Source organism: Gekko japonicus, unplaced genomic scaffold (assembly GCF_001447785.1).
Source record: "Gekko japonicus isolate JY-2015 unplaced genomic scaffold, Gekko_japonicus_V1.1 scaffold335, whole genome shotgun sequence".
Lineage (NCBI taxonomy): Eukaryota > Metazoa > Chordata > Lepidosauria > Squamata > Gekkonidae > Gekko > Gekko japonicus.
In genome coordinates, this window is record NW_015165840.1 from 790,230 (window position 1) to 805,778 (window position 15,549).

Genomic DNA, 15,549 nt, shown 5'->3' on the forward strand with positions numbered 1-15,549 from the left:
TCTCTTGATCTGTCTCTGCCAGTTCAGACCCCATCAACGTGTATTTATAGTTAGGATTTTTGGCTCCAATGTGCATCACCTTGCACTTGGCCACATTGAACCCCATTTGCCATGTTGACGCCCACTCGCCCAACTTTGACAGATCCCTTTGGAGTGCCTCACAATCCTCACTGGTTTTCACCACCCTGAACAACTTCGTATCATCCGCAAATTTAGCCACTTCACTGCTTACTCCCAACTCCAAATCATTAATGAACAAGTTAAAAAGCAGTGGACCAAGTACTGATCCCTGTGGTACCCCACTGCTTACACCCCTCCACTGGGAGAACTGCCCATTTATACTCACTCTCTGTTTTCTATGAATTAGCCAGTTTTTGATCCATAAAAGGACTTGTCCTTTTATCCCATGATTTTTGAGCTTGCTTAGGAGCCTTTGATGAGGAACTTTATCAAAAGCTTTCTGGAAGTCAAGGTAAACAATATCTATTGGATCCCCCTTGTCCACATGTTTGTTCACCCCCTCAAAGAACATTAACAGGTTAGTGAGACAAGATCTTCCCTTACAGAACCCATGTTGAGTCTGCCTCAATAGGTTTTGTTCATCTATGTGCCTACTAATTCTTTCCTTAATAATGGTTTCCACCACCAGGATGGTTTTATCCATGCCATTTAAGAGCTCTGCTTCCATACTAAACTGGAGGGTAGCGGTCAAAGATCTGGCTGATTATTTCTATTTACTATATCAACTTCAGTCCGAGTAATGAATGCAGCTCCCGACTACATGAGTGACTTCCTTCTGATTGCTACCTCTTCCTAAATAATCAGAGACTGCAGGTAGCTGTGTTGGTTCAACGGAAAATCAGAAACAGAAGCCATGTTGTGCATTTAATTAAGGCTAATCAAACAACACAGAACAATGTGTAAACTTTGGAGTACTCCAGCATTCATCAGGCTGTATATTAGAACCCAAGGAGCAGGAAAGAAAAAAAAAATTGGGGTCTTGATTTTGAGGCATCCTGCATAGAATGCCATGCAGGCTTGGATGGTTCTGCATGGAACTGGTTTCAAGTTCCACCTTGATTCCATGATGAAAAGAACTGATGAAGAGTGGTAGGACCCTGAAAACTTGCTATGGTGAACTCACCCCCAACCTCCCTCATACACAGGATTTTCCTTCTGTTTTTTCTTCCTTTTTGGCTGAGCAGCCCCTTTTATCTATTTTTTTTCTTATTTGAAGGTTCATGGCTGTCCCACTCTCTCATGTTATTATATTTTGATGCTGGCTCAGCCTGGAGACTTGAGGGAAGAGACAAGATCACCTCCTTAACTTACACTTCTGAAAAGAGTACACAAGAGGCTTTTGAAAGTCCAAAAATAAACAAAATATTTTATTCAACGTAGAGGGGAAAAGGTCAGGTAGAATCAGTGTAAAATGTCTGAGGTGGATCAATGATAACTCTGAGGCATCTTAGTAATTTCAGAAACTCCAATTAATATGTTTCCAGCAAATAAGAGTTTTTAAGATTTTCACAAAGTCCTAAAACATTTGAAATAAGAGGCTTTGGTTTCAGTGTCTGCTAGACACTCCAGTATAAGTTCTTGAGTTTATCTTACTCTTCAAGTTTCAGAAGGCAGTGATACACAACCAATACCCCCAAACCATTCTCTCTAAACAAACCAGGAATCACTCCTCTCTTCAGAACTATCTCCCTTTTCAACAGGGCAGGGAATTACTTCTCTAAACTAGAAGCTCGGTCCCTTTTTCTGGCCTGAATAGGGGCCTTCAGTGATCTTCTCCTTGCCACCTTCCCAGTCCTCCTCAGTCAGTGCTAAAGGAAGTTCTTTCCAGCAGTCAGTTCCTACCTCTTTCTTCTCAACTGGTGCTATCCAATGACATCTGTTTGAGCAGCCTGTCAATCAAAGGCTCTCTGGCTTTGTGAGGCATTAACCCTTCACAGTCCATCACATGTTTATACCGCACTTATGAGTTTTTAAAGCACAGTCCATCACATTTGTATACTGTATTGAGTTATTTTGCTCGGTCCTAATAAAAGGTATTATTATTTTTGGGGGGTTTTCTGTCTGCACCAGTGTGGTTACCTGCAATCTGTCTTTTTTGGAAATACCATATTTACTTGAAAAGAAGACAACCCTGAATGTAAGATGATACCCTTATTGGACAACTGGAACTTGTATGCAAATATAAAATGAGCCCCTACCCCCACCCCTTTTTGATAGCATAACTGGGAAAAACCTAGTCCTGCATTCGATTAAATACTGTACTCAGTTTAGCTGTCAGTCAGTGGGGTTCTTTGGCTAAAGGATGTAAGATGAGTGTGTTTATGGGGTATCTGTTTCTTTCACCAGTGGGTAATAATATCTAATTTGGTTTCCACTGAATCTTTCTATTGTACCTTTGCTTGTGACTTTTTAATGGACAAAGCATTATGAAGAACTTAAACTTCCACACTGTTTGGTCCTAACAAAGTATTTCTGTTTGTTTGTTTAGTGGCTTCTCTGTTCCTGTTTGCCTTGTAGCCTTCCCTTCTCTTCCCTCTTCAGGACCATGTAATCTTCCAACACTTCTGGTTTCAGATTCACTTCATCTTTATCATTCCTTCTTGGAATTGGCAGCTGAATCTGCATCTCCAAGGCCACTTCCACATTGCCATTTTTGTCACACTCCTCCTCCTCATGCCTTCCTTGCATGCTAAGCATGTTGACTCCTCCTCATGCAAAGCAGAGTGTGGTGCATTTAGGGGGATAAGCGGCAGGGCGGGGATCAGGGTGTGGGTGGACCCAAATAGCATGACCATGCTTTCTTTGGGATGGATATTGGGGGGGGGGATGAAGTGTATTTAAGGTGGGTATTAGCCCTACCCCCTGGGTTTTTTTGACCATCAGTGAGGGAGACATCCAGTGAGGGAGATGCCTACTCTTTCTCTCTTTGTTTCAGAGTGGGCACAAGCTGGTTGCCCATTGGGGGCCAAGTAGGATTTTTTCCACTTCAGCAGATTGGCAGTAGCCGGGATGTTTTTTTTTTATTGCCTACTCTACTCTGAAAATAGTAACAGGAAGTCCACCAGTTTCAGTGATGGCTGGGCATTGGTATTTAATATTGGCTGTAGCAGTGCAGGTCAAGTTGCTTGAATGGTACACAATACAGCTTAGGTGAGCACCCTGGAACATCATTTGGCTGGTGAAGGGTTAGCCCTCAGACCAGGTCTGGGACCTCAGTGGCTTCAGGGAACTGGGACAGGAAGCCCTTGAGCAATGCCATTATCCTTGACCAATAGACTTAGCGGCTAGGGGGACAGGAAGTGGTGCACCTCCCCCTAGCATCATGAAGGCTTGTGGAGGAAAAGTCTGAACTATATGTATGCGACAGTTCAAGTCTCAGAGTCAGGATGGCCTCACCTATAGATTCAGGGATGCACAAACAAGAGGAGGCCCGACCCTTCTGCATCCCACCAATCTCCAGCACTGTAAATGGATTTGGAATGGGGTTTGGCTTGCAGGTGCCACAGATCCCCTGTGATCAATGTAAATAAATAATTAAATAAACTTGGCTTTTTAATTATCCAACGGATGGTGTCAGATCTCCTTATTCTGCATTTGCCAGGTTGGTGGGATGCCAGTTCTGTTTCTTTAGCAACAGAACTGCATAACCAAGATGCCCTTCAGATCTGCGGTGACATTAGGTTAGTCCTGCTCAGGGCTCTAGTCGGGGGGGAGCTCTCAGGTACGGAGCTCCGGAAGAGAACCTCTAGGGGGCGGGGCGGTCACGTGGTGAAGCCCCACCCCTTCTTTACCCCGCCCTCTGCTTCGATCCTCATTCCGTTTGGGAATGAGGATGAAGCAGGAGGGTAAGTAGCCGGGCCTTCTGACACACTTCCGGTGATGTCAGGGGGTGTGGCCTTCTGTCACTTCCGGTGATGTCAGGGGGCGTGGCATATGCAAATAAGTTATGCTAATGAGTTATGCTAATGAGCTCCGGCAGCTCTTTTTCTACAACAAGACCCCTGAATACAACCAATATCCCAAAAAAAGCAAAGCCAGAATCTCTGTGTAGTCCAGGAACTGGAATTCTCTGGCCCTGAAGAGATCTCAAGAAGCAGATTCAGGGATGCACAAACAAGAGGAGGCCCGACCCTTCTGCATCCCACCAATCTCCACCACTGTAAATGGATTTGGAATGGGGTTTGGCTTGCAGGTGCCACAGATCCCCTGTGATCAATGTAAATAAATAATTAAATAAACTTGGCTTTTTAATTATCCAACGGATGGTGTCAGATCTCCTTATTCTGCATTTGCCAGGTTGGTGGGATGCCAGTTCTGTTTCTTTAGCAACAGAACTGCATAACCAAGATGCCCTTCAGATCTGCGGTGACATTAGGTTAGTCCTGCTAATCATTCCCTGAACCTTCTGCAAATATTATACTATGCAGGTGTTTCAAAGACTGGAGGAACTTGTAGTTAATTGTTCATGCTTCTTCTTTTCTTTCTTATGAATACATTGCTATAAAGAGGTACAGCAATAATATTTGTTTGATTTGGGATGGCACATTTTCAAAATAAAGCAAGAATGGCTACAAGAGGGAGGAAGGTGATATCCCAGCAGACTTTCACATTATTTAGGGTGCAAGTATTTCATGCTATAAATGGCTAGTATAATAAGAAGAGCCCTAGCTAGTTTTATACTAATTAGCATGTATCTCAAATGAACTTTGTCTAATCAAGACACTTATCAAAGTAATAACAATTTTAATGCAATAGAACTACTGCAAATAATACTGGGGGAGAAAGGACCTTATTTTTTCCCCAGCATCTTGAAAGCGGCTCATGATGTCACGCTAGCTGAATGGGAGAATTGTGCAGATATTCCGCTGCCTCGAGGACCCAGTAAGAGTTGAAATAAAGGTTAATTGGTTTTTAAGGGTTTTCAAATTAATTTTTTGTTGTAATTTAATTGGAGCGACATGAAGTAGAAATTTGTTTTACTATGATCAGCTAATTTTAGACAAGGGTCAGGGACAGAATAATGGACCCTAGGAGGGTGTGGACTTCTCCGCTACAGGGTAGCTGGTGAGACAAGACAAGGTCAGGCTCGCCCAGGAGGTGGAGAGCTGCAGGAGGCTGATGCTACAATTAGGTAAGACAAGGCAGCTGTCTCAGATTTGGGGGCCCATTAAATATTACTGATTTGTGATTTTTTTTTTAAAAAATATGACTGCTGTATTTTTACCACTGGGGAGGCAAGATTTTCCATCTCAGTGTGTCCCGAGCCATCTGTCCTGAGGGCTGGAGCACAGAACCTTTGTGTGCAGAGAATTCAGGGATGATCTAGTAATTATGTTGTTCTACTCGCCAGTCAGTAGTAATTCTAGTGAAGTAGTTTGGGGGAGCAAATGGGTGGAGTGACAACTGTTAGAAGAGCGAGGATGTTGCTTTACTTAGATGGTTCCAGAAGCAATGCCCGAAGGATGTCTCCCTTCAAATGGAGCCTTGATAAGAAGGGCACAGCGAGCCATTTTGTTGAATGACAAAATATTTACCTTTGTTGGGGGTGTTCTGTTTCCCCTTATGGGCTACAAATACAAGGCTGCCATACAAAGATTCCTTTGAGCCCCTCCTCACATTACCTGGACCCAACCAATATGATTCATCCAGCTCTTTGGGCCCGTAGAGTGTTCAGGACTCCCCAAATTGTGTTCCCATAGCTCCCCTTCTTGGCATCCCTGATAGACTACTGAGTTCTAGGGCTGGGTCTTCCTGTATTGGCTTCTTGGGCTATGGTTGTCTGCCAGTTCCAGACTATGTGGCAGAGAAGATCTATGCAACTAGAACCTGTAATGGGCTGTGGTTCAGTGGTAGAACACCTGCTTGGCATGCAGAAACTCCCAGCTTTGGTCCCTGGCATCTCCAGTTAAAAGGACCAGGTAGTAGATGATGTGAAAGACCTCTGCCTGGGAACCTGGAGGGCTGCCACTGGTCTGAATAGAAATAGTAACCCTGATGGGCCAATGGTCTGATTCAGTATAGGACAGATTCACATGTTCATGTGCATGTGTTCAACAGTCAGGTGCAGATCACTCAAGAAGAAATCTCTGTGTTACTGTCTCTTGCACATGGATGAACTCATCCCACTATGTTCTTTGTTGGATAGAGGCAGCTAAGGGGTTGATCTGGAGCAGCAATGGTTTCTGCTTATTGTCGGAATGGAGGATGGGAGTGAGTGAATAAGGTGTCCTTAATTTGGTTGCCAGTTCTGGCTTCGAAAATTCCTGGAAATATGGGGATGGTGCCTGGAGAAGTCAGAGTTTGGGGAAAGGAGGGAGATCAACAGAGATGTGATGCTGATAGTTTCTCCAGGGGGACCAATCTGTCATCTGGAAATCAGTTGTAATCCCAGGAGAATTCCAAACCCCACCTGGAGTTGGTAACCCTAGTACTTTACCACCTGTAAGCATGTTATACCTTTTAGGATATTCAGATGCTCTGAATGAAAACTGGGTGTGAGAAAATAGAAGGAAATATTTAGAGGAAGTGTTTGTTACTCCTTGGTACCTCTTGGAGTCGTCATTGTTTTGAAAGGGGGTAGAACACAGAGCATCTAGGTGTCAGCATTCCAGCACGGAGGCCATCTGAGTAATTTTTGTTTCCCCTTCCAAGTTTAAAGGAAAATTGACCAGGTATCGTAAGCACCTTTTCTGCTTCCAGCCCACTAAGTGATAAACAGAATGAGATTTATTTAAGCTATAAGAAAATGAAATGAAGTGGGGAAGATACAGACATAAACACACAACCTAAAATGCCATTGGTCTGATTTCATTTGGGCTCACAAAAATGATGGCTTTATGGATAACCATTGGAGGTTATTTGAAAATAGAAAATGGAAATATTTAGAGGAAGTGTTTGTTACTCCTTGGTACCTCTTGGAGTCGTCATTGTTTTGAAAGGGGGTAGAACACAGAGCATCTAGGTGTCAGCATTCCAGCACGGAGGCCATCTGAGTAATTTTTGTTTCCCCTTCCAAGTTTAAAGGAAAATTGACCAGGTATCGTAAGCACCTTTTCTGCTTCCAGCCCACTAAGTGATAAACAGAATGAGATTTATTTAAGCTATAAGAAAATGAAATGAAGTGGGGAAGATACAGACATAAACACACAACCTAAAATGCCATTGGTCTGATTTCATTTGGGCTCACAAAAATGATGGCTTTATGGATAACCATTGGAGGTTATTTGAAAATAGAAAATTGACTGTATATCAATTAGACTAAGACGGCTTCTCCATCAACAGGTCAGGAAGGAATCTCTCTGTCTCGCACTCTGTATTATGGGACAGTGAAGCTAATAATGTACAAAATCCTTGATTTGTTGTGGTCCGCAAGTGCAGTGACATTGATTGTAGGCTATATTGCAAAGTTTTTGTCTAAAATAACGGTTTCAAGAGGTATAGCATTTCTGCAGAGGGAGCTCATTTTAGGCAATTAAACAATTTCCCAGGCCATGTTGATACTTAATCATGTTGTATTAAGGGGCAATCCTAACTGGAGCCATAGTTAATAAATTACACTTGAATATATGCTTTCTTCAGCCTGCTCTTGGATTATACTGTTGAAATGGCAGTTCTGAGGAGTCCTAACTTTGCAAAGTTCTGAGAGGAATTCTGTTGATTCCCAACCATCAGTATTGCTTCCAAATCTTTTCAACTGCAATTGTGTTTTCTGGCATGGCAGTTGGCTGCAACATAGTATGATGTCTGCCGTTTAAAGATCACCTTTGAATTATAATTCACACACTATATTATTATCGTCTGAATAATTTTGTTGTAATCCACTGAATCCCTTTGGGCTATTCACCAGGGAATACTCAGACACACACAGAGTAATTTCTTTCCCTTCAAAACACACAGCGAAAATTGCCAGAAAACTGTGCTTACTACCATCATTATAAATTATCCTAATACAAGTACCATTGAATAGGTGAATGAATTTCTGGTCTCCACTGGATCATATATAATGGCAACTTCTACATGAAATAATATTAGCATAATAGCTTATCTAGTGTAGCAAAACTCTTTTGTCCCATATATTACAGTCATGTCTCTGTTAGAGGCATGGAAGAAAGATTCCCACTGTGTACCTGTCTCCCCCCACTTTCCCCCCTTAAACCTGTCAATTCAGAACTAATCCATCTGGAACAACTGTTAGCATGCTTTCAAACCGAGCTGTTCTATACCTTTAGTTTGTGAATCACATTTATTAAGAAAGGAAGGAGCTCTATGTGTTCATGACCTTGAATTCTTTGCCAAACCTGGCTATTCTCTAATGCAAGAACTATTTATATAAGTTGCTAGCAGAGCAATCCAAGGCAGGATCACAGTTTTTAAACTCCACTGAAGTCAGTGGGCTTAGAAGGATATAACTCTGTTTAGGACTGCACTGCAGTCTCCTGGCTATCTCGTTCTCTTGTAGGGTAGAGGAGGTGTTAAATAAGCTTTCACAGATTATAAAATCATTTTAATGTGGAATCTGTTTTGGATTTTGGAATCAGAACCATTTAATTTTCCTAATTAAAATGCTGGCTTTTATTTAAAAACAACAACGTGGAAACGGAATATTTTCGGAACATGCAGCAGGACTACCCAGTCTACCCAGAAAGCCAGTTTGGTGTAGTGGTTAAAACCAGTGGACTCTAATCTGGAGAACCGGGTTTGATTCCCCACTTCTCCACATGCAGCCAGCTGGGTGATCTTGGGTCAGTCACAGTTTTCTCAGAACTGTTCTCTCAAGGGCAGTTCTCAGTCAGAGCTCTCTCAGCCCCACCTACCTTACAAGGTGTCTGTTGTGGGGAGAAGAAGGGAAGGAGATTGTAAGTCTCTCTGAGACTCCGAGCAAAGGGCAGGGTATAAATCTCCTCCTCCTCCTCCTCTATTGCATAGGGTCATCGCAGGTTTGCCACTGGGATGTTTCCCAGACATCCTTCCACTTTCTTATGTTTTGAAATACTTGTGTTGTGAGTTTATATGTTCTCTTCAAAGCTGCTGAGAACACATGTCTTGCTTATAGAAACACACAATTAGATGAGAGCAAGCTTGGTGTAGTGGTTAGCATGTCAGACTACAATCTGGAAGATGCAGGTTCGAATCCCCATTCTGCCCTGAAAGCTCGTTGGGTGATCCTGGGTCAATCACATTCTTTCAGCATAATCTACTTCACAGATCTTGAATGGAGGTGGGGAAAATGATGATGTATAAATTAATAAACTGTCCCTAATGCACCTGATGTGTGTTTCCAAATGTTGTGGCCCAGAAGGCAGATCAGTGCCATGGGGACTCCAGACTTGGCACCATCCTGGCAGATGTAAAGTGTGCTCCAGCTGTTGGTGGTTTTGTTTATTAAAACATTTCCACTTGCCTTTTTGCTATTTCCAGCCCTCAAGGCAGCTCGTCAGTAACTTAAGCTAGCAACGATATTAACAATAAAAGCAAGAAAAAATATACAGCAGAAAAAACAGTGAACCCAGCTATTGCCAACAGAAACCCACAAATTGCCAAGAGTCACAGGCTACTGAGAGGCATAAATGAAAAAAGAACTTTCATGGATACCAAAATGTCAGTATTTATTTATTTATTTATTAAATTCAATTTTTAAACTGCCATCCCCCAAAGGACGGGGCTCAGGGCGGTGTACAACACAGTACATAAATACTTCATTAAAATATATCATAAATACATCAGTAAAACCAATAAAATCAGCAACACAGTAAATGACCTAAAGATGGCACTAAAATTCCTAATGGCACCACTGTCTCACAGGGAGGCGGGGGTGGGGGTTAAGTTTACATGGCTTACAGTAAAGTTTTAGATGGCTGACAGAAGGTCATTTGTCGGAACACTAATTTTTAAAAATTACATCAGGATTTGGGCTAACAAAGTAGACACTTGATAATTGTGCCTGGGGAGGACATTTATCAATCTGAGTGCAACAGCCCCCCAAGCCCCTGTCTTTGATAGCTAGTCTCCTCACTTCTGAAGGTGGGGGAATCCAGACTGAGGCTTCGAGAGATATCTCAAAACTCGAGTAAGCCCATATGGGACCATGTGACCCTTTGTGAGTCTCTGGTTCAAAGCCATGTCTGTGAGCCAAATGTTGAGTAACTTCACTGAAAAGCATTATGTTTGGAGATGATGTGAAGTGATGTGAAAGTTCCAGCTCTGGTGTTATGAAAGTGTTTGATTATTCAGACATGCGAGTTACCACCAGATACTGCAGTCAATAGAAGCTCATGCATTTGTGAATTTTCATTTGCCGTAGCTTGCATATAGTGCTTCGAGTGTATAGGCTGTGTATTGATTTTCTATATAGTCAGTTCCAGAGCTGTTTGTGCTCCTTGTTGCTAGAATAATTTCACATAAGAATTTTGTTTGGTTCAAAAGCATCAGTGTCTTTATGAGAGTGGCAGGAATACTTGTAGCTAGATCAGCCTTTGACTGATGTAGCATGGCAATAAAAGGGGTGAATATATTCCTGAGAAGCATAAAGTCCGGACTCAGGTTTCAAAGTAAATTTTGGGTTGACAAACTGCTAATTTTTCTCCTCTGTCCAGGTGACTGAAGAGCATCCTTCTGCATCTGTGCATCCATTGGACACTTCATTTCTTGCCACAGTCTCCCAATATGCATGTCAGAGGAGGACAACTTTAAATAATTACAACAAAAAATTCACGGTAACGTCTGTAACTTTATTCTAAACCTGGATTGTTGTACTAAACTGCAGGTGCTTTTAGTTACAAGGTACTGATTTTAAATATTGTTCACGAAGTTTCCAGGAAATGGTGACATCTGATGAGGAGAATACATGCTGTGCATGTTTAAGCAGAAGTAAATCCCATGGAGTTTACTGCACAGGATCTTGGCACAATTCTACTTAACACAATCTGCACGATTGAGCTGCACTCCTAAAAACGTAAACTCCCATCCTCAGAGGTTATCCAGTGCTAAAATCAGTGTTCTGTTGTGGGCTGATGATACAGTCATTATTTTTCAAAGTACACTGGTAGTTTCATGGGAACTCAAACGATGGCAAAATATTGCAGGAATGAGCATTTAAAGTTATTGTGATAAAAGCTGGGTCTTCTCTAACAATAGAGTTCAGCTTCACATGGCTTACAGAAGGTAATCTGTCAGAACACTGATTTTTAAAAATTACGTCAAGATTTGGGCTAACAATGAAATTTGAGCCTCTTGAAATCTGAGGGTTAAACCAACAGTCCATGTGGTCATGTAACTGCCAACACACAGTCCAATTCTCAACCTGGCCAGATTCTAAGATACTTAAATCTGGAGACTAGAGCTGTGCATGGGCAAGACAGATCTTTCTACAAACTTGAAAAATATCCCAGGCTTACAAATAAATAAATAAATAAATAAATAAATCAGAAAACCAAACCAAACAAACAAAGAAACAGGGGGGGGGGGTTTCCGTCTTCTTAAAATTATAAAAGAAGCACCTGTAGGTTTAAGATGAAGATTAGTAGCTGTGCTAGTTTGTCCGTAGCAGTAGAAAAGAGCAAGAGTCCAGTAGCACCTTAAAGACTAACAATTTTTTTTAGCTGTCTGAAGAAGCTAATACCCTACCACAAATTTTGTTAGTCTTTAAGGTGCTACTGGACTCTTACTCTTTTCTACTGTAGGTTTAAGAAATGGATGCCTTTAGCGGCCATTTCTAGGCAATTAACAACAGTTTTGCCAGTATTCCAGGCATCATTTCTGTCTGTTCTAATATGGGAGAATCGAGTTTGATTCCCCACTCCTCTTCTTGCAGCTGCTGAATGACCTTAGACAAGCAATAGTTCTGTTAGAGCTGTTCTTGAAAGAGCAGCTCTTGAAAGACCTCTCTCAGCCCCACCTACCTCACAGGGAGTCTGTTGTGGGAAGGGGAAGGGAAGGTTTGTAAGCTGCTCTGAGACTCTGACTGAAGGGCGGGGTATAAATCCAATCTCTTCTTCTGTAAAAGGCAGGGGGAGGGGGAGGACCCTTTCCAAGTCTGTTTTGACCTTTGAGGAAGGACTCAGTGGTGCCAGGCCAGGGCAACCATCAGGCAACTTTCTACCAGCTGGCTTGTATGACTCACCCAGGCCTGGCTGCTTCCTGCTGTTCAACAGCAGCCACCCTATGAAAGCCAGTGTGGTGCAGCTGTTAGAGCTTCAGACTGGGGTCTGGAAGACCCATGTACTAGGTGACCTTGGACCAGCAGCTGACATCACACAACCGGGCCATAGTGTGGGACAGATAAAAGCAGGTTGATTGTTGGGTGGGAGGCTATGGGGGCTTTCAGAGAAGGAAAAGAGGGAATAGCACAGGAGGTATACAGGGTCTCAGGCAGAGAAAGATCTTTCCCTGCTTCTGCAACCAGAAATCTGCAGACTGGAGACACCAGGGACCTCCCCCTTCAAAATTATGCATCAAAGTGATGAGTTACGGCCCCTCCCTGCAGTTTATCTAGAGCACTTTGCAAAGAACATTTAGTTCATTTGGGGGACGGGGACAAACACAGAGCCTTTATTAGGACAATTACTTATTATGCTGAAGTGCAGACCAGCCTAACTCTTTTCCAGACGTAACCCAGTATAAAAAAATGCTAAGAACCCTTAGGCTGGGATACGTCCAGAACAAAGTCACAATTTATTTTTACTTTTGTCCTTTGTACCAATTTTAGCATTTCCTCCTGTCAGAAATGTAGGCTTAGTTTATGGTAGATAGTAAGGTTTCCACCCAGAAGAGCACCCCCGCATCTCCTCTATTTTTAAGGATACTTATATTTATTTATTAATTTAATTTATACCCTGCCCTCCCTGGGGATACAATGGCTTCGATCCTGAACAGCACTTAGGCAGGTGCAAAGATTTCCAGCCTGTTGTGACTTCCTCCCCTCTCCCGTGACAGCCCTAAGTATTTCCCAGAACCCTATCAATATGTTAATATAATTAGGATTATTTCACCCCAGTACGCACAACTTTCTACATACTTATATTGAACCTTGTTTGCCCATGCTTTTGAGCACTCACCAAATTGGGAGGGATTATCTTGGAGCCCTTCACAATTCACTTTAAAGAACCCCCCCAATTCTCAGTAATAGCTGGTGAGCATTTGGTGGTTCCCTCCTTTTATAATCTTTTGTTTTTTTCTAATACAGATGCATTATAGGCTTGAAATTGTTTTATACACTTAAACTGGATTAATGGTAAATTCTGTTCTCCAGGGAACATTGGGAGACGTTGATCTCTGAGTGAGTTTAGGAATTTCTAATAGGTAATTTGCATCATATTGCAAACTACAGTTCTCAGGGCTGCTTTGTGCAACCCATAACAGTGAAAGTAATGTAAAACTAATATTCATGTTCAGTGCAGATGTGCCTTAAAATGACTGGCAAGTTGCGGTAGGGCCTGCTCTCGAGGTGAAGAACAAGGAGTTGTACTTACCATGAAGCCATTCAGAAACAGCTTTAAAATTTAGACCTTCTTTCCTGCCACATCTATATCTGGAGTTGGTGCTATGGGTATAATTCATAGGCTTGGTAAAAGATGTTCCAAAAGACTGTTTTTTGTGCAAATATGGATCCGAAATGAAGCATCAGTATAATTTACTTATACAAGCTGTGGGCAACCAACCATTAAATGACGCATTGTCTCTGGCTGAATGCCACGTAGCCTGCAAATGAGGTCCAAACCATCTTGAATTATGTGTTGGTGATGGCATCTTGTTATAACCACTTTATTTTAAGATATAAATATATTGCTTTTTCCCTTTCCTTTTGTAACTTGGTGATAGCTTTTCTTGGCGTTGCTATTTTTAGCTTTTTATGTTAGAACAGCAGTCTGTGTTAGGCTTTGCAGTCTTTGATAAATACAGGGATTTTTCACTTAGAGGTGACCCATGGGAATCTAAAACCTCACTTTCCCCCCAGTTTTCTCTCTTAAAGGAGTAGCTGTTTTATAAAGGCAATTAAATGTGACATTTTCCATGCTGTCAAGTGAAGCAAGAAAACAGGTGTTTTGTTAACATGGCAGTTTCTCGAGTGTAATGAAGCTTAAATCGTCTTTCTTTCTTAGTTGTTGCTGAGTACTTTTAGGTTATTAAAATTTGTGTTATTTTGTATTCTGAATGCTAACCAACATATGCTTTACAGCTGATATTTGAATTAATTTTAATAGCAATAACATATATAATTTAATATCTAATTGCTTTGACCTGATTTGTTTCTATACTGTTTGCTATCAGTTTATATAATCTGTACCATATCATGCTGTGGCAATGTTATATTGGTTTATTTCAAATACAACACAAAGCTGTGGCTTATTTTAATTGTGGTTAGCATATAAAACCAGAGTCTGGATCGCAGTGGCCATTATCTTGTATCTGGTTTATCTTGACTAATTCTTCTTTCAGGTAGGGTCTGTGATCCCAGCCTGCATTGCAACATAGGGCAAAGTTTCACAGTGTCACCAAGTAATTTATCATTGGCTAGTGGCACTGCAGGGGCAAAGAAACAAAATTATCTTGGTCCAAGCATCCTGATATTCAACAGTGGGATTCTACCATTGGGAACCTTCTACCTTCTGCTGGTAGATGTCACCTTGAAGCCTGGGAGCAGCAAGACAAGTCCGGGAACAGTGTGTTCTCCATACCCTGCCAGTGGTGGTATGTAATGTTGGAACCTGGAGATCTCCCAGAAATTCAACTCTTCTCCAAACTACTGAGATTATTTACCCTAAAGAAAAATGGCAACTTTGGAAGGTAGATTTTATGGAATCACATCTCTGCTGGGTTCCCTCCACTCCCCAAGCTCTTCACAGGCTCTGCCCCAAATCTCCAAGCATTTCCCAAACCAGAGTTGGCAACCTGGTGGTGTGATCTCCCAGACTTGATTCATCACCATGTTGCTTGGGCAATGAAACAACTAAAGCTTCCGTTGATTTTGATTGCCACATGTCTAAGAGGAAGACAGGACAAAGACGGACAGGGGAAATGAGGTGGTGAAAGGTGACAGTGGCTTCAGTTGTTGGGAAACTCGGTAGCCTGAGAATCGGCAAACCAGGATGAAACATGAGTTGGTTCCCCATTTATGGACCACATGAAGCCACAGTTAAGGGCTGTTGTGGTTAATAGACTAGCTTGAGATACTGGATTGAGGTAGCTAAACTAACTGTTAGGGTTGCCAGATCTGGGCTGGAAAATACCTGGAGCATGGGGTTTGGGGAGGGGAGGGACCTCAATGGGGTATAACGCCATAGAGTCTGCCTTCCAAAGTGGCCATTTTCTCTAGGTGAACTGATCCCCGTTGCCTGGGGATCAGTTGTAATCCCAGGAGATCTTCAGCTACCAACTGGAGGTTGACAACCCTACGTTCATGATTAGAACTGAATTAAGAAGATAGCCATTGTTAGGTTAATTATGCCACAGCTTCATGTGATGTCTGAACTGACACATGATTTATTTATTTATTTTGATTTCTATCTATCTCGCCTTGCCTGACAAACAGGC

The 15,549-nt window shown here is 42.1% G+C and overlaps 1 protein-coding gene across 1 annotated transcript in view; it reads left to right on the forward strand.

Moving 5' to 3' along the window:
- Positions 1 to 15,549, forward strand: part of DNTT (DNA nucleotidylexotransferase) — a 186,174-nt gene that overhangs the window by 21,563 nt on the left and 149,062 nt on the right. Inside the window, 1 exon segment of the mRNA XM_015410995.1 lies at positions 10,614 to 10,733. Coding sequence (XP_015266481.1) covers positions 10,614 to 10,733 — 120 coding nt within the window.